The 25,950-nt window shown below is 37.9% G+C and overlaps 2 protein-coding genes and 1 long non-coding RNA gene across 7 annotated transcripts in view; all 3 read left to right on the top strand.

Moving 5' to 3' along the window:
• ppp1r13ba (protein phosphatase 1, regulatory subunit 13Ba) overlaps nucleotides 1-16,238 on the top strand; it is a 42,529-nt gene extending 26,291 nt beyond the window's left edge. For 4 of the 5 annotated variants that reach the window (XM_073869234.1, XM_073869233.1, XM_073869232.1 and 1 more), the window contains 14 exons: nucleotides 2,007-2,108; nucleotides 4,258-4,432; nucleotides 6,796-6,992; nucleotides 8,033-8,173; nucleotides 10,589-10,769; nucleotides 11,385-11,516; nucleotides 12,360-12,469; nucleotides 12,557-12,983; nucleotides 13,074-13,827; nucleotides 14,080-14,215; nucleotides 14,358-14,491; nucleotides 14,683-14,849; nucleotides 14,929-15,128; nucleotides 15,254-16,238. In XM_073869234.1, coding sequence (XP_073725335.1) covers nucleotides 2,007-2,108; nucleotides 4,258-4,432; nucleotides 6,796-6,992; nucleotides 8,033-8,173; nucleotides 10,589-10,769; nucleotides 11,385-11,516; nucleotides 12,360-12,469; nucleotides 12,557-12,983; nucleotides 13,074-13,827; nucleotides 14,080-14,215; nucleotides 14,358-14,491; nucleotides 14,683-14,849; nucleotides 14,929-15,128; nucleotides 15,254-15,295 — 2,898 coding nt within the window. In that variant the 3' untranslated portion in view covers nucleotides 15,296-16,238. The remainder of the gene's footprint in view (nucleotides 1-2,006; nucleotides 2,109-4,257; nucleotides 4,433-6,795; nucleotides 6,993-8,032; nucleotides 8,174-10,588; nucleotides 10,770-11,384; nucleotides 11,517-12,359; nucleotides 12,470-12,556; nucleotides 12,984-13,073; nucleotides 13,828-14,079; nucleotides 14,216-14,357; nucleotides 14,492-14,682; nucleotides 14,850-14,928; nucleotides 15,129-15,253) is intronic. The other variant, XM_073869235.1, reaches the window with a different exon arrangement.
• Nucleotides 16,239-17,545: 1,307 nt separating this feature from the next.
• The window catches only part of LOC141365228 (uncharacterized), a 90,508-nt gene continuing 82,103 nt past the window's right edge, over nucleotides 17,546-25,950 (top strand). The window contains exon 1 of the long non-coding RNA XR_012370394.1: nucleotides 17,546-17,607. This is a non-coding gene — a long non-coding RNA (uncharacterized lncRNA). The remainder of the gene's footprint in view (nucleotides 17,608-25,950) is intronic.
• Nucleotides 21,000-25,780, top strand: sdsl (serine dehydratase-like). The gene is made up of 8 exons (XM_055172164.2): nucleotides 21,000-21,406; nucleotides 21,509-21,676; nucleotides 22,064-22,106; nucleotides 23,867-24,006; nucleotides 24,103-24,191; nucleotides 24,452-24,679; nucleotides 24,753-24,877; nucleotides 24,955-25,780. Exons 2-8 carry the CDS (start codon nucleotides 21,524-21,526, stop codon nucleotides 25,143-25,145), a joined length of 969 nt encoding a protein of 322 aa, XP_055028139.2. The 5' UTR covers nucleotides 21,000-21,406; nucleotides 21,509-21,523; the 3' UTR covers nucleotides 25,146-25,780.

Genomic DNA, 25,950 nt, shown 5'->3' with positions numbered 1-25,950 from the left:
TGTGAGCCCGTAGGTTGTTGTGAAACTTGTCCCGCCCCTCGTCCACTGAGATTGGACGGCCGTGTGAGAATTGACATTGACGAGCTAAGCTTTTCACCCAAAGTTGAATCTCGTTCAAATCTCGACGCTCAGCGCCGAGCATGGAAAAAACGCAGAGCGCCGGCTTATTTGAAAAATTCCATTGGAATCAATTGAAAACATGCGCCGGCCCGCGGGCGGAAAAGCTTTGGTGTGCATCATTTATATTTCTAATATTTTTCAACTCTCAATGCTCAGCATGGAAAAAAATGCCAGCTGCTGGCTTTTTAAAAAAAAAACAGCACTTCTATTGGAAACAATTGAAATTATACGCCGGCATAAAACTTTGGTGTGCACACTACTTAGGGCCAATCCCATTTCTCTGTCTTACCCCTTCCCCTTCCCCTACCACTTCGTCTTACCCCTAGCCCTTGTCCCTCAAAACCAAGTGTTAAGCGCTAGGGGTGAAAACATACCCCTATGAAATGAGACACCGCTTGGTTACGGTTACGTCATCATATATCGTCGTTTGCTGGCTGCAGTTAAAACTGTAGACAAGCATGCAGTCCATTCATGGCTAGTTAGAGAAATACGGGAATGTTGTGCAAATCAGCAAATACGGGAATGTTGTGCAAATCAGCAACGTAACGTTAGCGTAGCAAACTAGCGGAATTTTAAAACATTTAAATTAAGAACATAATTCAAATATATATGAACAGGACTGTGTAGAGCACAAAACAAGACGTTAGTAATTTTTAAATTAATTATTAACCCGAAAATACTTACATTTATGGGACTCTCTGGACGCTTTGGCCGCCATTTTTGCCGGTTGCGCAGTGTATTCTGGGTACCCCTTGGTTTCAAGTAAGCTCGCGGAAATTCTTGGTTTTAAGGGGTATCTACCACTTGCCCTTAGCCCTACCCCTTGATCAAAACGAGAATTGGGATAGCCCTTACTCTCACGTGAACGTGCAAAACTAAGGGGTAGGGGTAAGGGGAAGGGGTAAGACAGAGAAATGGGATTGGCCCTTAATACCGGTTAACCATGTTTGGTCTTTTATATTTGAAATCTAGGATAATTTTTAAAGAGCACCTATCGTCCGATTTACGATTTTACATTTACTTTGGTGTGTAAGTGTGTATTAGTAACGATATGCAAAAGGTACAAACCTCAAAGTAAACAATGATGCAAGTTTTTGCAGTGTATACTTTCAACAGTAATTGAAAACATACGCCGGCGTAAAAGCTTTGGTGTGCACGCAACTTAATACCGGTTAACCATGTTTGGTCTTTTATACTGGAAATCTAGGATCATTTTTAAAGAGCACCTATCGTCCGATTTACAATTTTACATTTCCTTTGGTGTGTAAGTGTGTATTAGTAACGATATGCAAAAGGTACAAACCTCTAAGTAAACGATGATGCGAGTTACGTTTCCTACGTAAATCTCTTTAGTTGTTTTCAATAGAAGCACGGCACTGTACAATGAAAATGTAAAATTTTCATTGTACAGTAGTGATGCATGTACTGTAGGTCTGTCTGATAGTTTTGAGTCAACAAGTATACAGTAACACACACTCAGTTAAAGAGGAGAGGAGCCAATGACAATGGATTTGTGTACTGTATGTAATTCAGGAACATTCTGACACAGACTCTTATTCTTTTGCAGTGTATACAATAGCTTCAACATGTGTGTGGGCATGAGCTTATATAATAAAGCGTGAATGATTGTAGTGTGTGCAGATGAGTACACACAATTGCAGGACATGACAAATATCCTGTTCACTCACTCTAGGAATTTCCTCGTGATTCTGTGATGATTTCTAGCTAAATTCATTTTTGCTACTTACAACATTTGATCAAGTCAACCAGACTTTTAAAAATAAAAGTGCTTCAAGATGCCATAAAAGATGCATTTTTGGCTAAATGGTTCCATAAAGATGAAGAAAAAAGTTAACCTGACTGTTTGTGTTGCAATTTGTGTGTAGGTGGGGAATCCACATGTGGATTTAACGCTGTCAGAACTGCAGGAGATGGCGATGAGACAGCAGCAACAGATCGAAACCCAGCAGCAGATGCTCATTGCTAAGGTGAGTGCCACCACACGAAGCCTTGTCTCTCTTTATTTATTTATGTGTCTTCAGATCTTGCAGTGGATTTTTTTTATATCCAAACTGTTAAGACATGACTAAGTTAGTCCTTTTTTTGCTTTAATTTGGATCTTTTGTTTTTTAAACCTTACATCTTTTGGTCTGCTGACTTTGAACATACTAAAAATTAAAGCCCAAGTGTCCATCTAGCATAGGCAAGGTGTATGCACGTGCATTAAAGGGGATCCTCGAACACATGGCCGTATCATCTGGACTGTGTAAAATGTCATGTTTGATTAATTAAACTAGTACGATTCCATGCGCCGATGCTCGTTTAGCATGCACATTCATTTTTAATTGCACAACTAGCTGATTTTTTGTGATGGAGACACATGTACTGCCTAGAAATCAGCATGTGATGTTAAGGCAAATATTGCACCTAAGTCAGTATTGTTGCCTGGGCGCAAAGTACTTTTCCTTAAACGACAACAGGAAAGGGACTCTGCATGTTGACACAGGAAATTACATAAATGTGGAGCTGCAGCTGGCAGGAAGAGGGTGGATGTTAAGACCACTGGAGTTAAGTGTGCATGCATGTTGGTGAAGAAGGAATAGTCAGTTCCCGGGAAAAGAAGTATCAGAATAGCAAATTGGTCATTTGGGTGTGAGCTGTTCTCCAAAGTTATACAGCTTGAATATGCATTAAATTAACTTTTAACTAAAAAAGAAACATCACGAGGTCATCAGCTCACCTACTGCAAGGTAATATAATATATTTATGTTTAAAAAAAAATGATGATTGTTGAATAGATTTTTTTATAGATTCTGTTTCTGTCAATAGACGATCAGAGAAATTTTTTATTGCACGTATTTCTAATGCACTTTTATTATTGTGTGCAGAAAATCATTAAAATCAATACATGTTTGTTCATGGAGCTGTACATACAGTAGTAGCACAAGATTTGAATGATGGCTTTGTTTATTCATTTTACACTGGTTTGTGTCGAGTCAACGCTCTGGATCTGTTTGGCCTGGCTTTGTATTTGCTCATTTTAAAGCCGACCTAAACGTGCTGGTCAGCATGAGCTTTCCTCCGCTTTCTATTTCAGTCTCATTCATCAAACATTCACTTTTTGTACAACGTGATCTCACGGCAAGTTGTGTTATAGTCACAAAAAAAATATTTATTTATTTGTGTCCATGGCACGAAAAGCAGATTTTTTTAGCGCGAATGTCTTTTTTGTGTTACTAAGCACAAATTTTTATAAATTGGTTTTCGTGTCCGTGGCACGACTTTCTTTTTCGTGTCATTTTTATGTATTGTTTTCTCAATTTTTTTCTATTTTTTTATCATTAGCGCTTGGGGTTGGGGTTTTGAGTTAGGATGTACTTTTATGTATACGTTTCTGTATGTTTTTCTTCCGCTTTTAAAACGATTCTCGTTTGGAGTTGGGGTTAGAGGTGGGATTTTGGTTAGGATGTCTAAAAATGTAACAGAAACTGATTCTAACCCCAACCGACAATGATAAGAAAATAGAAAAAAAACAATGAAAAAACAATACATAAAATGCCACGAAAAAGAAAGTCATGCCACGGACACGATAAACTATTTATAGAAATTTGTGCGAGTGACACAAAAAAAAAACATTCGTGCTCAAGGCAAGAAAAAAGTAGCTTTAAAAGTTTAAATGTAGCTTAAATAAATTGATTGCAACCACTTACCTTAAAAAAATTTATTAAATTCAATAAATCATTTTTTCAGTGTAATAAATTAATCAAATTTCCGTGACTATAACATGACTTTACATGAGATCAGTCTGTTTTTGTCTGTTACATTGCATTTTCTGAAGCTTTTATGTATAGTCTTAAGTAATTACAGTTGTCACATAGATTACGTTAAGATTCTGCAAATGTAAAATTTCCTGTCTTTCTATCTTCCTCATGTTTTACCATTTGCTGTTTCCTTTATAATTCCATCCCATGTTGTCTCTCAGCTCTCCACTGTGCGTAGTGAGGTGTGTGTGAAAGGGCTGTTGTTGATTAAAGTGGTTGGCGTCTGTTTTGTGCCAATTCCCTCCCATTTTAAAATTGACTGTTACCCTCACCTCCCGTTTTTGCCCTTTTCTCCCTTCTCATTTCATTCATTCAGGAGCAGCGTTTGCGGTATCTGAAACAGCAGGACCCTCGCCAGGGCCATTCGGTGCCTGAGAGTGAGAAACTCCAGCGGTTGAGGGAAAGAGTGGACAGTCAGGAAGCCAAACTCAAGAAGGTCCGTGCCATGAGGGGCCAGGTGGACTACAGCAAGCTTATCAATGGCAACCTGGGTGCGTAACATGCCTGTATCAATATTAAAGGGATAGTTCACCCAAAAATGAAAATTTGGTCATCATTTACTCACCCTCATGTTGTTGTTAACCTGTTTCTTTATTCTGTTGAACATAAAAGAAGTTATTTTGCTAAATGATAGTAAGCACAGTTGACGGCAGAGTCCTGCAAAGGGCGGATACCCGCATAAAAGTGTCTAAAACGGGTGGATTGTGACATTCCTAAAATTCACGGGCGGGGATGTGGGCGGATAATTAACGGCAGTTTTTTTTTGTTTTTTTTTTATTCACATTTTAATACATATTACACACACAATACAATCACAAAAAACAAACAAAAAAAAAACAGCGAAGACATCAAACCGACACACACACACACACACACACACACACACACAAAAAAAAAGGGAAATGTATTCTACCAAAATCTATAGGTTATCCATTACTCCATTTAAATTTATCATTTTATAGTCTCTATATAATTTAATACTAATGCCCATATAGAATGAAACTCTTGCAGTCTTGAATGCAGTTTACTTGTCATTTCTTCAATGGGCAAGAAATCTATTATCTGTTCCAACCATTGATCCAATCTAGGTCCTAACTGAGAAATCCATACAGTAAGTATACATTTTTTTGCAAAATAAGAAAACATTGTAAACACCTCTTTTCTTATAAAAGGACACTTATTTTCCAAATCATAATTCAGTAAATATAACATAGGGCATAGCTCAAAAATACAGTTATACATATCTTGAATTACTTTAACGGCAGGTTTTAGCGCGAATGAAAATATGTGCAATATTTGTATGTCTAAATTACCATTACACGCGCAACATATGACATTTGACCCATCAAGTCACCACCACTGCGACAGTGTGCGACCTTTGTTGATGCTTCTTGTAGCATAGTTGTATGAAGTTTTGCCGTTGATAGCCAGAAGCTGGGAACGTCTTCTCTTACCGTGGGTTCACACCAGCCAAATTTGCGTGTTCCGCACCTAGTTTGCTGTTTGAACATTTTGAGTTTACTCGCTTCATTCGCGCGTGAAATTCTAGTCATCGAGACATTCACGTGGAAATGTGCGTCATGGGAGGGGCTTCTGCGACTCCGCTCGCTTCCTGTAATCACGTCACTACTAAAGCAAGCTCCTGATTGGTTAACGCGGTGCGCTTTTTCCGCCAAAGTTCCAATTTTTCAACTCGCGCGTTTGCAGCGGCAACGCTCAATTCGCGCCGCGCTAAATGCCTCATTCGCGCAGTGAGACCTCCAGACGTGTCAACGCGTCTTTGCATTCACTTAACATTGAGGTCACTCGCGCTTGACACCTCTACTGCGGCTAATGTGAACGCAGCATTAGAAATCAGTTCGAGATGAGACTTAGGAGCACAGCAGGGGTTGTGTAGGTAGGTTGTATTTTTTCTTGGTCTTTTTTTCATTAAAAGGTCTATTTGTGTATAGTTATCAGGTTCCATTGATTTGTGCCGATGGTGGTCTACTTGAATGGCGCAAAACGAAGCGCACTTTAGCCTGTTTCATTAGCCCATTCATGACCCTGTTGTGATGTTGAGAGAGAGACGCGATGAAAAATAAAGTACTTTAATTGGAATGATTTTTGGGTGTGTGATTTATGCCTGTGCGGGTCGGGTAACAGGCCAAATATTAACGGGTCCGGGCGGGTTTAATTTTGATATTATCACGCATGACGGGTCGGATCTGGTGCTGAACTTTGCGGGTACGGGTGGGAGCGGGTCTCCAAAAATGGACCCGTGCAGGACTGCTATTATGAAATAGTCAGTGGGTAATACTACTATGAAAGTCAGTGGGTGACTGCTTGGGATCATTTTTTACCATTTTTCTGTGTATAAATGTGTAAAAAGTATATAAATGTTCAAAACTCAATTCTGTTTGTTGAAAGATATGCACAAAGAAAGTCCTTTAAAAAGCGCTATGTCTAAAGTTAAGTTATGCAAGTGTATACAGTGGAATTTCATCCCTTGCTCCAGTTGCTTTTGCCATCCACTCCCTCTTGGCAGTTGATCAGTCAGAAGGAACATCTATGAACTGTGGAGTTCTGGATAGGGTGCGGAAGAGCAATGGGATAATTCAATTGTTATGGAATTTATGGTACATAATAAAGATCACAATACCATTCCCCTCTATTTACAGTTTGCTGTACTTCTCATGAGCTTTGTTTTGATTTGTGATCTCGAGGAGTGGGCATCTCAGATGGTTTTTGCTCGACCACATGCCCACACACTTGCATACACACCCACACTAAAAATCCACAGATGCCAACTTATGTACGAAGTGTAATAACAATAAAATGGATAGTGTATTTATATGTGATGGGTGTCTTTCAGCTGCAGAAATTGAGCACGTAAGCGGATTGTTCCAGGAAAAGCAGGCAGAATTGCAGTCGGCCATGCTGAAGGTGGATCAACTCACGCAGCAGATAGACGACCTGCGACGTGGACGTCTCAATGGCCTGCAGCCTCTTGGAGGACCGGTGACCAGCAATGCTGCGCTGGAACTCCGTAAACTTTACCAGGAACTGCAGGTCTGTACAGTTGGGCTTTTTAAGAGGAAAATTTGACAAAGCTTGGATTGATCAAACTTGACCTCACCTTCACACTCTTAAAATCCATAGGTTTGTACAATAGTGGTGTAGATCAGGGGTTTTCAAACTTTATGATGGCAAGGATCCCCAAATATGATGACCTTATGCGAAGAACCCCCATCCTAAAAGATATGTCCATTTATATATATGTATGTATGTATGTATGTATGTATGTATGGTAGAGTTTTACTATTTTTGCTTAGTTTTTTTCTTTAAAATTTTCTTGGGAACCCCTGGAGTTTGAAAACCCCTGGTGTAGACAAAAAAAATCCCATATAGAAATGTTTAGTGGCTGATGTTTACTTTATATACAGCATAAGAACTTTTTAATTGCCTGCAAAATGCTTTCATCTCATAAAATATATTGATTTCACTTGGGAAAAACAGACGTAATAGGAAATAATTTCTTTTTAACAATCAACGCTGTTTGGTCTTCAAAAATAATTTTTCCCCCAGTGAATTTTTTAAAGACTTGATTTCGAAATGGTTTCCTGATTTGCCACGGTTGTTTATTCATTCCCCTGCATCTTGTCTCTCTGAAGCTGTTTGCGGTACAGTTTGTGCCCCAGAGAGATATCACATAAAAGATTCAGATTATCAAGCATGTTTTTAAACGCCAGAGATATTAGCTGCATAAACATATGACATTTTGACTGGAAAATATTCCAATATATCAGATATCCCTACTGAAAAGTCCAGCTAAGACCAGCATAAGCTGGTAGCTGGTTTAAGGTGGTTTACGCTGGTCCTACCAGTGGTGGGCCAGCTGGTCTTTCAGCCTGACCAAGTCCCGCTAGACCAGCTTAAAAAGTTACCAAAACACAGCTAGACCAGCAAAACCAGCGCCCTACACCAGCAAAACCAGCTAAAACCAGCTCACGAGCTTATGTTGGTCTTAGCTGGATTTTTTAGTAGGGATATCAGTTCTGTATGGGATTGTATGACCGATATACGTATGTTTGTACTGCCTTACTATTTAGATCCGGAACAAGCTAAACCAGGAACAGAACAGCAAGCTGCAGCAGCACAAGGATATGCTTAACAAGCGTAACATGGAGGTGACCATGATGGATAAGCGTATCGGGGACCTCAGAGAGCGTCTCTACAAGAAAAAAGCAGAGGCATGTAATAACAAACAGACCTGCATCTGCATTGCAGCCTCTATTTAAAGATACAAGCCTGAATTGAATAAACCTGTTCACTATAACGCAAGTGTTTTGTTTCTGCAAATGTATAAAGAATCACACTGCAGGACTTTTGTTGATATATTGTAATATATATATATATATATATATATATATATATATATATATATATATATATATATATATATATATATATATATATATATATATATATATATATATATATATATATATATATATATTAATATATTTAGTGTATACCCAGCAAGCAATAGCAGTCATTTCACCATCTTGGTTAACAATAGACCCGATATAGTCCGGCTATGAGTAATCCACTTCTAGCCAAAATTAACTTGTTTACATGCCGTTTTTGCCTAAATTATTTGTCATTAGCAGTCAACAGTGATAAGAAGGTGTTTGGTTTAATTATTTATTTTATTTCATTTACGGTTAGACATCTACCGTATTTTTTGGTCTATAAGCCGCGTTTTTATTTCATAACTTGGCTGGTGCTGCGTCTTACAGTCAGGTGGGCCTTGTAAGTCAGTATAAATACATTTTTTAATTTATGATTCAAGAGACAACATTACCGTCTACAGCCGCGAGAGTCCGCCATATGCTGCTTCTGTATATAATTCAATGGATTCTGTAATTTGGAATGACAAGTATGCGAACTTCACGCTTGTTGGCTTGTTCGGTTAATTTAGCCTATTCAACCTTCCGGGTAAGTTCTGTATGCTATGGTTTATCGTTTAAATAACTAATAATATTACTTTAACGTACAGACATCTATTCAGCTTGCTGTTCTGTCTGCTATTGTCTAGTTGAATAATTTGCCTTTCCAAATTAAATGTCTGTTCTTCGGCTTGGATTTTGTGAAATAATTTTCTAAATAAACGCGACGTATAGTCCTCTGGGACTTAAATGTGTTATTTCGTCTTAATGACGCATTTTTGAATGATGCGGCTTATACTCCGGTGCGGCTTATAGGCCGGAAAGTACGGTATCAATTTTTTCCCCTTGCTTTAGCCTACCTTATTTCCTAGACTATAAGAGGCTGTTTACACTTGGCATTAACATGCGTTTTCGTCGATCGGATCACAAGTGGACGATGTTAATGCCAGGTGTAAACGGTGTTCAAAACGTTTTGAGCTTGTCAACTTTCGACCACTTTCAACCACATCCAGAGGTAGTCGAAACCACTTTCGATCGGATCGCTTTGGAGTTGCAAAACGCATATGTGGTTGAATGTGTTCGAACAGCCACACGCGACCGCCTTCTCTCCGCCCATTTATCTAATCTGATGTATTAAACACAAGTTTTACGTCTTTTTTTTACTTCTGGCGTGAACATACGGTGAACATCTTTCATTGATAAACCTAAAGCGGTTGATCTCCGTAGTTTTGTTTTGAAAGCGTGTGAAAGTTGCGTGATCCTATTTCATCAATTGCGCTGAAAATTCAGAGAAAGCTCTTACATACACACGTACAAAACTCTGTGCAGCATGTTTACTTGCTAAACAGGCGCAGCGGACTCCGACATAATATTAGTTTGCGTCCATATAAACTCATAATTACTCCCGCTCGCGTTTGAATGACAGCAGAGAGACTCGCCCACCGTCTCACAGACCATCCCCTCACAGTATTCAGGACAGAAGCGGTCGAAAGTGGACAAAAGAGACGGATTTAAATACCAGGTGTAAACGTAATGTGTCTCTCTCGTCCACTTGTGATCCGATCGATGAAAACACATCTTAATACCAAGTGTAAACAGCCCCTAAGTCACACTTTTTTCATAGTTTGGCTAGTCCTGCGACTTGTGGTCAGGTGCGACTTATATGTCAGTATTAATTGATATGAACCCATTACCGTCTACAGCCGTGAGAGGCCACTCTATGCTGGTCCTGTATTTATGTCATTCAATAGATTCCGTGATGCGGAATGACTTCGGGAACTTGGTGAACTTGATTTGGCTTGTTGTGTTAATTTAGCCAATTCAGCCTCCCAGGTATGTTCTGTATGCTATTGTGTTAGCTGAATAAATGTTAATGTTACGTTAATATGTACAGACACCTATTCAGCCTGCTGTTCTGTGCTATTGTTTAGTTGAATAACTTTCCTTTCCAGATTAAATGTCTGTTCTTGGGCTTGGATCATTTTCTAAATAAACGTGCCGTATAGTCCAGTGCCTCTTATATATGTTTTTGCCTCTTCAAAACACATTTTTGACTAATACGACTTATACTCCGGAGCTTATAGTCCGGAAAATACGATAAATGTCTGGGCTGTGTTTGTATGGCTAGTAGATCTCTTCTTAACTAGAAATTGCTTGCTGGGTATTCTTTCAAGCTTGCCTGTTTATATTGTGAATGCCCACTTGTTTTCTCCACAGCTTGGGCGAATAAGCACCCCTCCCTCCCCTCAGCCCACCCCTGGCACTTCGGGACGGGTGGCTGCAGTTTGTCCCTACATCCAGGTGCCGGTGCGACAAGAAGGAGGCTACAATTTACCTCCTGATCCTTTGAAACCACAGTCTCTCACCGCCACAGTCAATCATGCTCGCTCTAAGTCAGGTTAGTCACTTCTTGTATTTTATAACAACATTTTCCCTGGCACCTGCTGGGCACTCAATTCCAAAAATAGGAATTCATCCTGATGAAAAGTCTTTGAGAACTCTGCTTGCATGCTAATGCCACATAAATGTCAGAAAACATCTGCATATAAAGGCAATGAGCATTGAATGGGTTTATAAGAAGCCAGAACCCCATTCAGAGAGAAATTATAATAGATGCCTTATGTGTTGGCTATGTATGTCCATCACTCAAAATCTAGCACATTGCTCCACCCTGACTCTTTCCTATCACTAATGTTAAAGCACTCATACAGCTCAGCTCGAATTTGTTTCCACGCTTCTCTCATTATCCTGATATGTCACAAAAGCAATTATTTGTCATTCTTGGCATAATAATGCTAAAAGCACAATTGGATGAAGAACTGCAGTGTTGCTTTTCATCCAAAAGGGGGAGCTCATAAAGACATACCTATACTTACTAAAAAAAATATTTATTTAACGTTTTCCGGCTTTGATCATTAACATGCTTCTTCATTTTCTCACGTCTGTCACCTTCTCTTTTCTTCCCCTCCTGTTTGTAATGCGTTTGTGTCATATATGTGGGGCGGCGGGACAGAGGAAGAAAGGGTGAGGATGCCTGCAGGCCCATGGAAGGTCTCAGATTTAGACATCATAGCGGACCCTCTGGTGTCAACATCTGACCCTAGAGAGGGGCCCGAAGCCCCCTCAGGCTCCGACTGTACTTCTTGTGAGTGTTTGGGCTTTAAGAGGAATTCTCAGATTAGAAAACATAGAAAAGGTTGTTAAAGATTTTTTTAAATGCAAATGATAGTAAATGGTTCTCTTGCACTGACATAAACACAAGGCTGCACTGGGTTGAGGTACGTTTTATACATGAGAGTTGTCTGACAAACCAAGTGCTTAAAAAGGCATTTTAAGCACCATCCATTATTTAGCATTAAAAAGTGATATACTTAGCATAATGCCTATAGTGACTACAGTGTGATCCACAGGAATCCTACTACCCTGAACTGAACCAGTGGAAAATAATGGAAGCACTTATGTAACAATGTCTATTTTTGTAAGTGGTCATGAAAATAACAGTCTGGCCTCAAGAATACATACTGTAACAAAGCACTGTATTGAACATTTAGTATAGTCACTGGTAGAATTTAAACTATACAGAGAAAGGAAATCCCTGTTTCTAATTTGCTTTGATTCATTGCTTTACTCCGTTTCTCCTTCGTGGACTTTGCAGCCAGTTAGTTTGACAGGCCGTCTGTCACCAGGCTGGGATAAACATGCGTCATCGCCCGTGGCTCTGACAAGCAGAGCAGCGCACTTGGAAGCGTAGGCTTAGTAATCCATTTAACCCAAAGAGAGATCTGAGCAGAGGACAGGACACCGATATACCCCACTGATTATGTCACAGGGGTCAGAAAGTGTAGTCAGATTTTTAGACTCATCTCCTCCTTTAATGACCCGGTGAGCAGGTCAGTTTGCGCCATAATGAGCCTGACTTGAGAAAGGTCATATGCGTTGTTGTCTCCTTCCGACTAACTTATTCTAAGTACCGCTGTGTTTTTTGCAGCTAATGATGCAAACTGGCCCTCCTTCATCAATAATAGGGTTCATCTGAAACCCCCAGACTGGAAGGATACAAGTCCAGATCCCACCAGCAAGATGGGGACCTCGGACAAGGTGAGATTAAACAGTACTTACAGTGTTCTTCTGGAAGACATCATGAAGTCTTGCACATGCTTAACTCATGTTCGCGTCTCTTTCCAGGAAGCCCCTAAGCTGTTAGGGACAGTAACAGCATTGTCTAAGCAGCCTCCGCCCATCTATGGCACTTATCCGAGTGCTGGTCATCACTCTACAGTCTGTGCCACCAGCTCTTTGCCTCGCTCTGTTCCTGGCACCTTAGGCTGGCAGAGAGCACCCCCTGCCTCTGGCTCCTCCTCACAGCAGATTCAACATCGGATAACAGTGCCTCCCAGCCCCACGCCTGGGTCAGCTCTCTTCCCTCAGACTGAAAGGACAGAGCCTCCTCTGGCTGTGGCGGTGCGGCCTTTCATTCCGGATAGAGGCTCTCGGCCCCAGTCTCCACGAAAGGGTCCTGCCACTATGAACTCCAGTTCCATATACAACATGTACCTGCAGCACCCTACAGCCAAAAACTACTCCAGCAGTAGCAGAGCTGCTGTCAAAGCAGGTAAATGACATTGGGCTAAGGGTTAAGATTATTCCAAACATAATGTAAAGTATCTTTTTTAAAATTTACTTTCTTTTGATTGGTTTCCAGTATATGGAAAACCAGTCCTACCAAGTTCCACTTCTCCTTCGCCAGTTCCCCATTGCCAGCAGTTGTCCAGAGATGAGGTGGACAAAGAAGCGGACCAAGAGACTGCTCCCCTACCTCCACCCGGTGTGGAGAACATCCCTCGCCCTCTCAGCCCTACCAAATTGACCCCTGTGGCCCATTCCCCTCTCCGTTACCAAAGTGACATTGATCTAGAGGTACTGAGAAGGAAATTAGCCAATGCCCCACGGCCGCTAAAGAAGCGAAGCTCCATCACAGAGCCAGAAGGACCAACTGGGCCTAACATCCAGAAACTTCTATATCAGCGCTTCAATACCCTTGCAGGAGGCATTGAGGGTGGAGTGGGTGGTACACCGTTCTTCCAGCCTGACAGTCCTCTTAGCTATATGGAGACATCCATGGGTGATGGGGAAGCTGCCAACAAGAACCTGATAGAGGCAAATATGTTAGCTGGGTCTTCAGCAGAGGCGCCTATTCCAGACCCACCTACCACCTGTTCTGCATCACCTACAGCTGACGCCAGTGAAAACCTGCTGACACATCCAGCCACTGAGTCAGGCGGTACTCAGTCTGCTGATGCCTCAGCTTCTACTGTTAAGGACACCCCTGAGGACAATCATAACAACAACCACACAAGTGTTACAGACACACAACTGAACACTGTACCAGAGGCTCAATCTCCTGCAGAGCAGGAGACCACAGCACAGTCAGGCACCCCTCCTGGTGTATCTCCGGTGAGTTTGCACTAGCTTGTTGTCTACATGGTAGCCCTTGTTCTTGTGAGAGCTTTGCAGAACAAGGTTAACCATTTAGGCACCACTGTTGGCTAGATTAGCATTTATCCAATATGGCATAAATTCATTGATTGACTGACTGATGGATGGCTTATGGTCAACATGGATCTATTATTGCTGAAAAGACACATGGCGCTTTAGGGTTTTGGCCTTCACTATATAAAAACTAAACTAATAATTTTCATATCTCCGGTCAAGCGCACCAACCTGAAGAAGCCTGGCTCCGAGCGGACTGGTCATGGCCTTAGGGTCAAATTCAATCCTCTTGCATTGCTTTTGGATGCATCTCTGGAGGGCGAGTTTGACTTGGTGCAAAGGATTATCTATGAGGTACCATTGATCTACCACTTGTACATTTTTTTGTTTTGTATGTCTACTACACTTTAAATGAATGCTTATGCTACATGGATATGTATTAATCCAAGTGTTCATTGTCCACCATTTTGTCTTCAATTTGGTTCGGTGTTTCCAGGTGGACAATCCCAGCACTCCAAATGATGAGGGTATAACCCCTCTCCATAACGCAGTATGTGCAGGTCACCACCATATCGTGAAGTTCTTGCTGGACTTTGGGGTCAATGTCAATGCAGCAGACAGTGATGGATGGTAAGCAACCTCACTTCTGATCTTTAAACATCTTTAAACTATTGAAACTATATTGTTTTATTATGTATGAATGTGAAGTTCTTACTTCTCAAAAGAAAACGCATGCAACTGTAACAGTACATACTATATGGTATTCGTATCAAGTAATTGCTAACAGTTACTAAATGACACTCTGTTTGGCGTGTGATTAGGACGCCCCTGCATTGTGCAGCCTCATGCAACAATGTTCATCTCTGCAAGCTGCTGGTGGAGTCTGGAGCTGCAATTTTTGCCACTACTATTAGTGATGTGGAAACGGCGGCGGACAAGTGCGAAGAAATGGAAGAGGGTTACATCCAGTGCTCACAGTTCCTATATGGTACAAGCATGTCTTATTGTCAAGTTTTGGCATATGAGTGGCTGTAAACAAAATCATCTCTTCTCTGGTTCTCTATCAGGTGTGCAGGAGAAGCTGGGCGTGATGAATAAGGGGACGGTATATGCCCTGTGGGACTATGAAGCACAAGGTGCAGATGAGCTGTCGTTCCGTGAGGGAGACGCTCTCACCGTAATGAGTCGTAGGGATGACAGCGAGACTGAGTGGTGGTGGGCCAAGCTCAATGACAAAGAGGGCTACGTTCCACGCAACTTATTAGGGGTAGGACAGCTGAATATTTGGCAAAACTTTGTTTTTGAGTTCCAACTATGCTTACATTTTCGTTTAAAGTTAAACTGAACAGAAAAGGACCAAGTACCAAATTTAATTTAATTGTTTTGCTCTAGTTGTACCCAAGGATCAAACCCAGGCAACGTTCCTTGGCATAGGTGGCCAGAAGAGACAGAGCAAGTTCCTATAACAGCACTTGGCAAGAAACTGCAGAATGGTGCTGTGCCCTGTCCATTACCACAACACAGAGACCACAGAGGTCGCCAGATGATGGAGCACTTCTGATGTCAGAAGAGATGGATTCGCCCGAGAGCTGGGAATTCAGCCGTCTTCCTTTTGCATCCAAGATTTTATTCGTCACTTTGATGTGTTGTTTTTGCAGTGTCCCTCTTAATCATAGCTCTGTTGAGGAATGTGCTAGCTTTTCTGTCCTGTCCCAGAGTGTCAACCTCCAGAGTGTACCGCATGTGTGTGTGGGTATACGAGAGGGATGTGGCTGTCAGTAGGACGTGAATGTGATGATAAGGGTTCGTGACAGAGTGTGCAAACTTGGATTCCAGTGTACGTGCTCTGTAATTATTATCAGGTGGAAAGGAAACCAAAGGGACCGATGTTTCATTTCCCATGGTTAGGAAGTTGCTGATTTAGAGAAAAGGAAGGAAAGTGGAGAAAGTGTTTTGAAAGAGACCTTGAGGCTGGTCAAGCTACTATTGGATAATAAGGAAGTGGCCTGATCTGGATACTGTATATTTTTGTATTTGGAGGATTATGTGGGCCTGAGGAGGTAAAGTTGTGTACTAGTCAGGATGCTGACAGAAAAGTTTTGCCATTTAAAAAAAAAGCTATTGCAGTGGCTGTTTTTCCATCAACCAAGAGGATATTGATAACATATCACATTATCCTGTACTCCTGTGCTTCCCATAAGTTAGGCTTTATTTTTTTAAGCTAAATTATATTTTCTCTCTTTAAGGATTGTTTATTTAAAAGAGATAAAACGAAATTCTTACTGTCGGAACAGGTTTGTGCTGTCATATGAGAGCCATTTAAGCAACATGTCATGTACATCTGCACAATAAAAAATTCCACATTGGGACAAACTCACATGTTGTATTGACCTAGTTTTTCACAGCCAGTTTTATATATAAAGGGGTAACTGTTAAAACTGTGGTATAATCCTAAAATATCAATACTTCAGTAGTATTAGTATATTTAGAGACTGGTTTATTATGAGAATTAATGTCCACACAACTACACAGTACCAAACATTTTTCTTAGTGATTTTAAATGATTTCTATAACAATTTTATTATTTACATTTATACCACAGGCTGTTGAATGCTTTATTCTGATTGGTTGAGAAATGTTTCATGCTTTACCCCTTTGGGTGTGCATTATTTTTGAATAATTCAACGGCCCATTGTCAATTATTCCTTACTTATTTAAACATGAATATAATTCATAAGCTTAAAGGGGACATTTCACATGACTTTTTTTAAGATGTCAAATAAATCTTTGGTGTCCCCAGAGTAGGGGACCCAATTACAGCACTTAAACATGGAAAAAGTCTGATTTTCATGATAATGTCCCCTTTAAAAATAGATTGTACTTGCAAACAGTTGTGTAGAATTTGGGCTACGTCTACATCCTAAGGAAAGCTTTTATTGGTATTTTTATACTTACCTAGACAATCTCTATCTAACTGAAATAATAATTAAATGATTCCTGTATAGATCCAAAACACATTAGTATCTAGTCACTTTAGTAGTTTACTATAATACATATTATAATAAACTACATTATTTTTCATGTAGTAAACTATAGTAATGTAATGAACTGTAGTATAGTTTAGTTTTCTATATGGATCAAAAACACTCTAGTATCTAGGAATTTTAGTACAGTTTAGTATCCCTGCTGAAAAACAAGGAACCAATAAAATTCTTTTTTGTAGTGGATTTTGGGACATATTCCAGTAGGATTTAATGGTCCCACCAACACAACCCAACACATGCCAGTAGAAACTCATAGAGACAATTATAGTTTACACTATAACCAATAAAATTCCCATTTAAACCATTAAATCCAAAATAATTTCTGTAATGGTTTCTATTTTTGGGGGGAGATACTACAGTTTGTTCATGTGGTAAACTACAGTAAACTGGTAAACTGTAGTATACTTAAATGATTCCTGTATAGATCCAAAACACTATATTATATAGGAATTTCAGTACAGTTAACAGGGTGCCCACTTTAAAGGTGCAGTGTGTAATTTTTAGAACGATCTTTTGACAGAAATGCAAAATAATATATAAAACTATATTATCAGGGGTGTATAAAGACCTTTCATAATGAATGATGAATGATGATGACATGTTTGTCCGGTGGTGGCTACAGTAGCTTCTCTATGTGTAGGTATGTGGCAAAATGACGTAATACGCACGAGTGCTTTGTTCCCACGGCTGTGTTCCCAGCAGGTATTAAGCGCCAGACGCGTTGGTGACTTAGGAAATCTGTCATATCTTTGCTTTGTAAATACCTTTAAAGCCCATATGACATAAATTACTTCCTCACATTGATTCTTACGTTCGAATTTTCAAACCAAATACTTTTGATAGAATATACATTTAACTTTAATTAGGTGAAGTTTGGGATTGATTGTAACATTCGCATGTGTTCTTTTACGATCCGCAAGTGACGTTGTTGTCAAAAGCAGAATCGCCCATTCAATCATATTGGCTTCCAAAACTTTTCCATTTTCATCAATCCGTGCAGTATTTTTCAAAGTAATCATACAGAACGAAGGATTATAATCTCTAGATTACATTATTGGCATGATTTTGTCAAACATATAAATAAATACATGCATGCAACATGCATGCATTTATTGATTTATTAATTGACAAATAACATAATCATCATTAATGTATAATAATAATATCTGACTATTTAAATTGCTCGCCAGCATTATTAGTCAATTAAGAAATATTAAAGAAACAATGAAATGTTTCTTTAATATATAAAAATATAGCTTATATTTGAGAGGGCTTTGATTTCATATGGAAAGATATGCGTGGATTGATGCTCTCGGTTTCATTAATTAGTGGTTAATCAAAAATAATAAAATTTTCATTTAAAAAGATGTCCTCTTATTCTTGTTGGGCTTTTAATTACCTACAATGTGGTGTTTGAATTATGCAAATAGACCAAGAAATGAGGAAGTTATGATATTTTAAAGTGTTTGGTCAAGCAGAAGAGGTCACAGTGTTTCATAGTTTTATGGTTTTAATTGGGTACAAAAATGCCCCCTAATTTTCGAGTTAAAAAATTCCATAACTTTCTTAATAATTATCCGATTTTAATAATTTAAAAACCATGTTAAAGTTATTTTTATTATCTATCATATGGTTATGATTATATATGAATTTTCTGGTATTTATATTTTTTTGTCACATACCTAGGCTACTATGTGTTTCAAAAGCGAGGGGTGAGCAGTGGACTCAGAGCCATGGCTCTGAGTGGACTGAGCCGTTGGTTGCAATTCACAACCTCACCACTAGATGTCGCAAACATTTACACACTGCACCTTTTAAGTCAAATGTCAAATTGACTTTTCCCTGACTAAAAAGCTGAATTTCTATGACCTATTTCCAAGATGCTGTGAAATGTAGCTCAAATGCGTAAAATTATCAGTGCCAATAAACAGCTCTTTAAGTTGTAGTCAGCGGAGGCTTGCCGATTGGACTTGTATATGGTATTCCTAATCCTTACTTCACAAGTTAACAAGCCAATTACATCTTAATAAATTAAAAAAACAAAAATCCCTGATATTCCATAGGGCTGGGTAACAATATCGATTCATCAATGCATTGCAATTATTTGTTTCTCAATTCAATATCGATTCATCAAATCCTATGAATCGATTCAGCCCCCCCGGCCAGTGGCGGCGCTGTGGGCAACACTCTAGTGAGAGCGTTCAGCGTTGTACAAGACGCGCTTTATCAAAACAGAAAGATTAAAGATGGCAAACAGCAGCACTTCTTTCAAGCCTGCACCATCAACGTGATCAAACATTAGCAATACTACCACTGATCTATATAAATGACTGGATTGCGCATAGAACGCTCAACGTAACAGCGTGAGGTGAAGCCAGCGCAGAGTTCGAGCCGTCATCTTGGTATACCCAACCCGCAGACGGCGTCATTGACTTCCATTCAAAATCATGTTTTAAATTCACCCGCTTTACAGCGTATCAGTCACGCAAGATTATTTTAAGGATATGTGTACGTAAATTAACTGTTAATTCTGGTGTTATTTGCAATGTTTATGCTTTAATCGGGCAGGAAAATGGATTTATAAAAAACCGTTAAGGTGAGTGTGTCTGCTGCGTTCTGTTAATGACACGGGTATAAATAAAGTTTTTTTTAAAATTCAGCTACACGGTCAGCGTTATTTCTCTAAATAAGTTTAGGTAACTTGTAAGTTTAGATAACATAAAACCAGCAAATTATTGCATGAAAATACGGTACAAAGTATGATTATTTATATAGATTTCAGAATGAGCACGTTTGTCATTAATACTAAATGCTGCGGTCTGTCTGCTGATCTGATACTGTAATGAAGATGAATGTATAATAACTGATTAAAAACTAAAATGTACAACTTTCAGTAAATAACTATGTACATGCTTAGGACGTTTGTGTTGTAATAATGTACAGAGTAACTTCAGATATAAAAACGAAGACTTGTAAAGTGATGTTTTATCATTAAAATCTGGGGCACGTTCAATCTCACACCGGTGCGCAACGTTTTGCTACGGTTTCCGGGTTGAACGACATGTTTCCTTGAAACGGTGTGCAACGGAATGCAACAGGTTTTAGAAGCGTTTTCTTTTGTTTGGTGGGTGTGTCAGAAATGTCAGCCCAATCAGCGGCAAGATGTATAAAACCACGCGATAGTAAAGAGACAGCTCGCTCAATGGGTTCAAGTTGGAATGTTGTCTTTCATTCTGGACGGCAAGGTCAGTGACTGTAACATCAACGATATTTTACAGTATTAAACACACATTTAAAACGATTTCATCATGCTTCAGAAACATTTTAAAAAGAATACAAAGAATGTCCTCTCAGCTACCGTAGTTGCAACTCTTGCGTCATCACAACAGGGTGTTCAATGCATCACCGTTTCAGTTTAATAAACGTTGTGCAACGTTTTGTCGGGGCTGAACGCAGCCCTGATCGCGTCCATTGATTTTATGGAATGTTTGGGTATACCAACATGGCGGCGCGGTGGCTTCACAGTTGTGACGTCATGCGCAATCCAGTCATTTATATAGATCAGTGAATACTACACACATTATTTAAAAATATACCCGGGTACTTAATTGCTTGTGTATTTACTTATGATTGAATCGATATCGACGCAAACAACGTTAAATCAATATCGAATTGAGTTGAATCGAAGCCTCAAGAATCGAAATCGAATCGTCCCTGACTTTCAATATCTTGAAAAGACCTTTTAAAATTCATGATATTCCAGAAATTACATGACCTGTGGGATCCCTGAGTTTACTACAGTATTAAATATTAGTATACTACAGTATGTCTTATGTGGTATATAGTAATTTGATAAACTGTAATATACTAATGTTTTCTAACCAAAAACACAATAGTATCTAGGAATTTTAGTATGCTACAGTTGAGTTTACTACGTTAAATACTACAGTATACTATACTACTGTATTTTTCATGTGGTAACGCCAGTTATGTAATGGCTGTATAGACGGGTTGCAAGTTTACAAACATTACAGGGTGCGCGCGCAGCCACGAGGCAGAAAGCCCGATCTACTGGTATGTTAACATCAGGCACTCTGTTGGTACTATTTTCCACGCAACAACTCTTTGGCATTTTGACTTACAGACATCGCTACTAGCATACAACACAATGCACGTCTCTTCTTTCTGTCTCTCGGTTGCGCGCGCAACCAGTTAATGACGTCGCCGAGCAACCCGTCTATATAAATACGCTGATCATTCAATTATGTCACAGCAGATCTCAAAGTACAGTAGGCCTAATGCTATCTTAATTTGATCTAAAATATGTCTGTAAATAAATAACTTACCTTTATTTTGCCATAATCCCTTCTGCAGTCAGAGTTTAATATCGGACATAATTAGTACGTTACTCGCTTAGTTTATCGTCAGCAAGCGAACTTTGAACTTCTAGACAGCAGTATTTATGACAACCAGTCAATCAGAGACAACAACCGCGGAATAGGTGAGTACAATAACGAAACTGCAGACGTTATGTTTGGGATATGTTTGTGAAAACTGAACGCACAAGCATCTCCTCTGCTGTAATTTACTGTTTGCGTTTTAGGAAATTTTACTTAACATGTCAAAGAAAGATGGATTTCACGTCGTCACGCCGCTTCTGGAAAGCACGGGGATGTCTAATCGGCTCGGGACCACCGTGTTTCTAAAGATGGAGAGCTCGCAACCCACTGGGTCTTTCAAAATCCGCGGCATAGGATACATGTGTCAAAATGTAAGGAATAGATATATGCATTTCTTAAAAGCATGCACTTACATGAATGATCTTGTTTAGTCAATTTTTGACTAAACAAACATAGTAACGTTTTATCGCATACTTAAGTATTAAATAATATTGATGACACTGAAACGTGCAGGAATTCAAATAGGGTATTCTGCACTGCCCCCTAGCGGCTTTTATAAGAACCCACATAAAAAATACTACAATGTAGTATATTATTAACCTGTAGTAAAATTCATTCATTCTATAGTGTTTTCCTAATTGTACTATAGTAAATACACTATAATACAATTACTAAAATACCCTATATTATAATTTACCACAGTTTTTATAGTGTTGTGTATTGTCAGTTTTAACAAGCATTTTGCATTATTTTATAAGGTTGCAAATTCAACCAAGTCAGCTGGTGTGGTTTGTTCCTCTGGTAAGTGCAAATGTAAAACCACATAACTCTTTTTCTCTTGCATTAATATTGATATTAATATTATTTTGAACTGAGAATAGAATAGAATATATAAGAATAGAAGAGAAAATAGAATATAGAAAATAGAATAGATTAGAGTAGAATAAAAGAGAATAGAAGAGATAATCAAATAACACAAATAAAATAAAATAGATAATAGAATAAAATAGAATAGATAATAGAATAGAAGAGAAAAATAGAATATAATAGAAAAATAGAATATATAAAAATAAGAATAGAAAAGAATAGAGTATAATAGAAGAGAGAATAGAATAACATAAATAAAATAAAATAGAAGAGATAATAATAGAATAGAATAGAATAGAATAGGATAAAAGAGAAAAATAGAATAGAATAAATACAAATAGAATAGAATAAATAAGAATATAATATTATATAATATAATAGAATAAAATAGAGTATAATAGAAGAGAGAATAGAATAAATAAAATAAATACAATAAAGTCAAATAGAAGAGATAATATAATAAAATAGATAATATAATGTAATACAATATAATATAATGGAATATACTATACTATACTTACTATACTATACTATAATGAAATAGAATAAAATAGAGTATAATAGAAGAGAGAATAGAATAAATAAAATAAATACAATAAAATAAAATAGAAGAGATAATATAATAAAATAGATAATATAATATAATATAATATAATATAATATAATATAATGGAATATACTATACTATACTATAATGGAATAGAATAAAATAGAGTATAATATAAGAGAGATTAGAATAAAATAGATAATATAATATAATGGAATATACTATACTATACTATACTATACTATACTATAATGGAATAGAATAAAATAGAGTATAATAGAAGAGAGAATAGAATAAATAAAATAAATACAATAAAATAAAATAGTAGAAATAATAGAATAAAATAGAAAATATAATATAATATAATGGAATATACTATTCTATACTATAATGGAATAGAATAAAATAGAGTATAATGGAAGAGAGAAAAGAATAAATAAAATAAATACAATAAAATAAAATAGAAGAGATAATAGAATAAAATAGATAATATAATATAATATAATGGATCATACTATACTATACTATACTATACTATAATGGAATAGAATAAAATAGAGTATAATATAAGAGAGATTAGAATAAAATAGATAATATAATATAATGGAATATACTATACTATACTATACTATAATGGAATAGAATAAAATAGAGTATAATAGAAGAGAGAATAGAATAAATTAAATAAATACAATAAAATAAAATAGTAGAAATAATAGAATAAAATAGATAATATAATATAATATAATATAATGGAATATACTATTCTATACTACAATGGAATAGAATAAAATAGAGTATAATATAAGAGAGAATAGAATAAATAAAATAAATACAATAAAATAAAATAGAAGAGATAATAGAAAAAATAGATAATATAATATAATATAATATAATGGAATATACTATACTATACTATACTATACAATACAATACTATACTATAATAGAATAGATAAGAATAGAATAGAATATATAAGAATAGAATAGAATAGAGCACTTTTTTTGGCCTGAAAGCCTGAGCATACAAATTATTTGTTGCTGGTTTTTGGCATTTCTACAGTGCGCATTTACACATACAGTTACTTTACATACAAATTGGTTACTGTAAAATAAATATAAAATTGGCATTCACTTTATTTGTATAGGAGGTAACGCTGGCATGGCCACTGCATATGCTTCAAGAAAACTCAGTCTTCCTGCCACGATTGTTTTACCATCTACGACGCCTCATCTGGTAGTGGAGAAACTTAAGGATCAGGGAGCTACAGTTAAAGTTGCTGGCAAGGCAAGTTCTGTCTCATACATCCTGCATGACTTTATTTCAGCATGGTGCTGTATACATACATACATATATATGATAGATCTTTATGTGGTGTGGTAGGTATGGGATGATGCAAATGCTGAGGCCCTCCGATTGGCTAAAATTGAAGGTCTTACTGTAATACATCCATTCAACCATCCTCTGGTCTGGTGAGTATATAAGTTCATGAAGGGTGCAGGGTGCACCTCTATTGGAGGTGATTCATTTTGATTACAGTTTACTTTTAAAAAAATCTAATAAATTATGACATTATTGTAAGGTCATGAGTCAAGAATGCCAATATTGCTGAGGTGAGACAGGCCAAAATCACCATTTGAAGAGGTGGATACTCACATTGGATGTGTTTCAAACCTGCTGTATGTTGATCATGTGATGTGATGTCATTATGTAGAGTTTATCTGTCCCTTAGGAAAGGTCATTCCAGTATAGTGCATGAACTCAAGGCCTCATTGCCATCCAAACCTGGAGCTATTGTGCTGTCTGTGGGTGGTGGAGGTCTGTTTTGTGGGGTGATGGAGGGGTTGGATGAAGTCGGTTGGGGAGGTGTTCCTGTCCTTTGCATGGAGACTGTAGGTGCAGACTGTCTCAATGTCGCATTGAAAGCTGGTGACCTAGTTACGCTGCCGGACATTACAAGGTATAAAAATCTAAACGATCTATTCATAAAGTTGCCAAACATTTCTGTAATTCACTGTTTTTGAACTGAATAGTCAAGCAACGTGTTTGGGAGCAAAAACAGCTTGCCAACAAGCGTTTGAGTACAGCAAACGGTCCACGGTTATATCAGAGGTGGTAACAGATCTACAAGCTTTGGAAGCAATAGAAACTTTCCTAGGTAAATATTGTGATTTAAATCAGTTGAATTGTTGTCATTTAGAAAGATTTTGTATTACTGTTCATGTACTTGTGCAGATGAGGAGCGTGTGTTGGTGGAGTTGGCCTGCGGAGCGGCTCTGGCAGCAGTCTACAGTGGTGTCATCCAGAGACTACAGGAGGAGGGACGCCTCCCTAAACCGCTGGATCCGCTGGTGATGATCGTGTGCGGAGGTGGAAGTGTAAACCTGGCTCAGCTTCAGCACTTGCAGGCAGTTATACGGAAATAAACTCTTTTATTATCAGCCGTATTTATAGAAACGTCCATCTGTTAAAGCTAATATGTAAAAGTTGGTCATTGCATTTGCCATGAACACTTCTGCACAGGATAGTTTAAAGGGGACATATTTTTCCATGTTTAAGTGCTATAATTGGGTCCCCAGTGCTTCCATCAACCTAGAAAATGTGAAAAAGATCAACCCAGTAACTTAGTTTTGGTAAACCATTCTTTGCAAGCATGTGAAAAAATAAGTCATTGAAATTTGTCTCTCCTTGTGATGTCAGAAGGGGATAATACCACCCCTAAATCTGCATTATCCAACCACTGCACTGCCATTTAGTGCAGAGATCAGCTCATTTGCATTTTAAAGGACACACCCACAATGGCATATTTTTGCTCACACCTACAAAGCGGCCATTTTAACTTTTTATATAAATTATCTATATGGTATTTTGAGCTAAAACTTTACATACATACTCTGGGGACACCAAAGATTTATTTGACATTTTAAAAAAGTCTTGTGATACGTTTTCTTTAAATATTCTGCTGTACTTTAGATATTCAATTTTTATAAAAACACATCTTGCAGCAGTCTGAAGTTTGTTTTAAGCAAACATACACGGAATAAAAATCACATGTTTTGATTATGTTGCTCATAATATATTTTTTGTGTGATTTTTGTCACTTACCATATCTGACCAGCAGGTGGCGCTTGTGTTCACAGTATTGATATTCATTGAACATAATGTCTATCTTCCTATAGGGAACCAACTCTTAGTGGATATAAAATGGCAAGATTACACAGATGTTAACAA

Source organism: Misgurnus anguillicaudatus, chromosome 7, assembly GCF_027580225.2.
Source record: "Misgurnus anguillicaudatus chromosome 7, ASM2758022v2, whole genome shotgun sequence".
Lineage (NCBI taxonomy): Eukaryota > Metazoa > Chordata > Actinopteri > Cypriniformes > Cobitidae > Misgurnus > Misgurnus anguillicaudatus.
The sequence above is the reverse complement of the archived record's forward strand: the minus strand, read 5'-3'. Positions and strand labels throughout refer to the sequence as shown.

What these genes read in the sequence shown, in the direction of transcription:
- sdsl (XM_055172164.2), top strand. Translation starts at nt 21,524, where the DNA reads ATGTCAAAGAAAGATGGATTTCACGTCGTCACGCCGCTTCTGGAAAGC. An exon ending in TAGGATACATGTGTCAAAAT is followed by an intron (nt 21,677 to 22,063) that starts GTAAGGAATAGA and finishes TTATTTTATAAG; the next exon opens with GTTGCAAATTCAACCAAGTC. An exon ending in TTCAACCATCCTCTGGTCTG is followed by an intron (nt 24,192 to 24,451) that starts GTGAGTATATAA and finishes TCTGTCCCTTAG; the next exon opens with GAAAGGTCATTCCAGTATAG.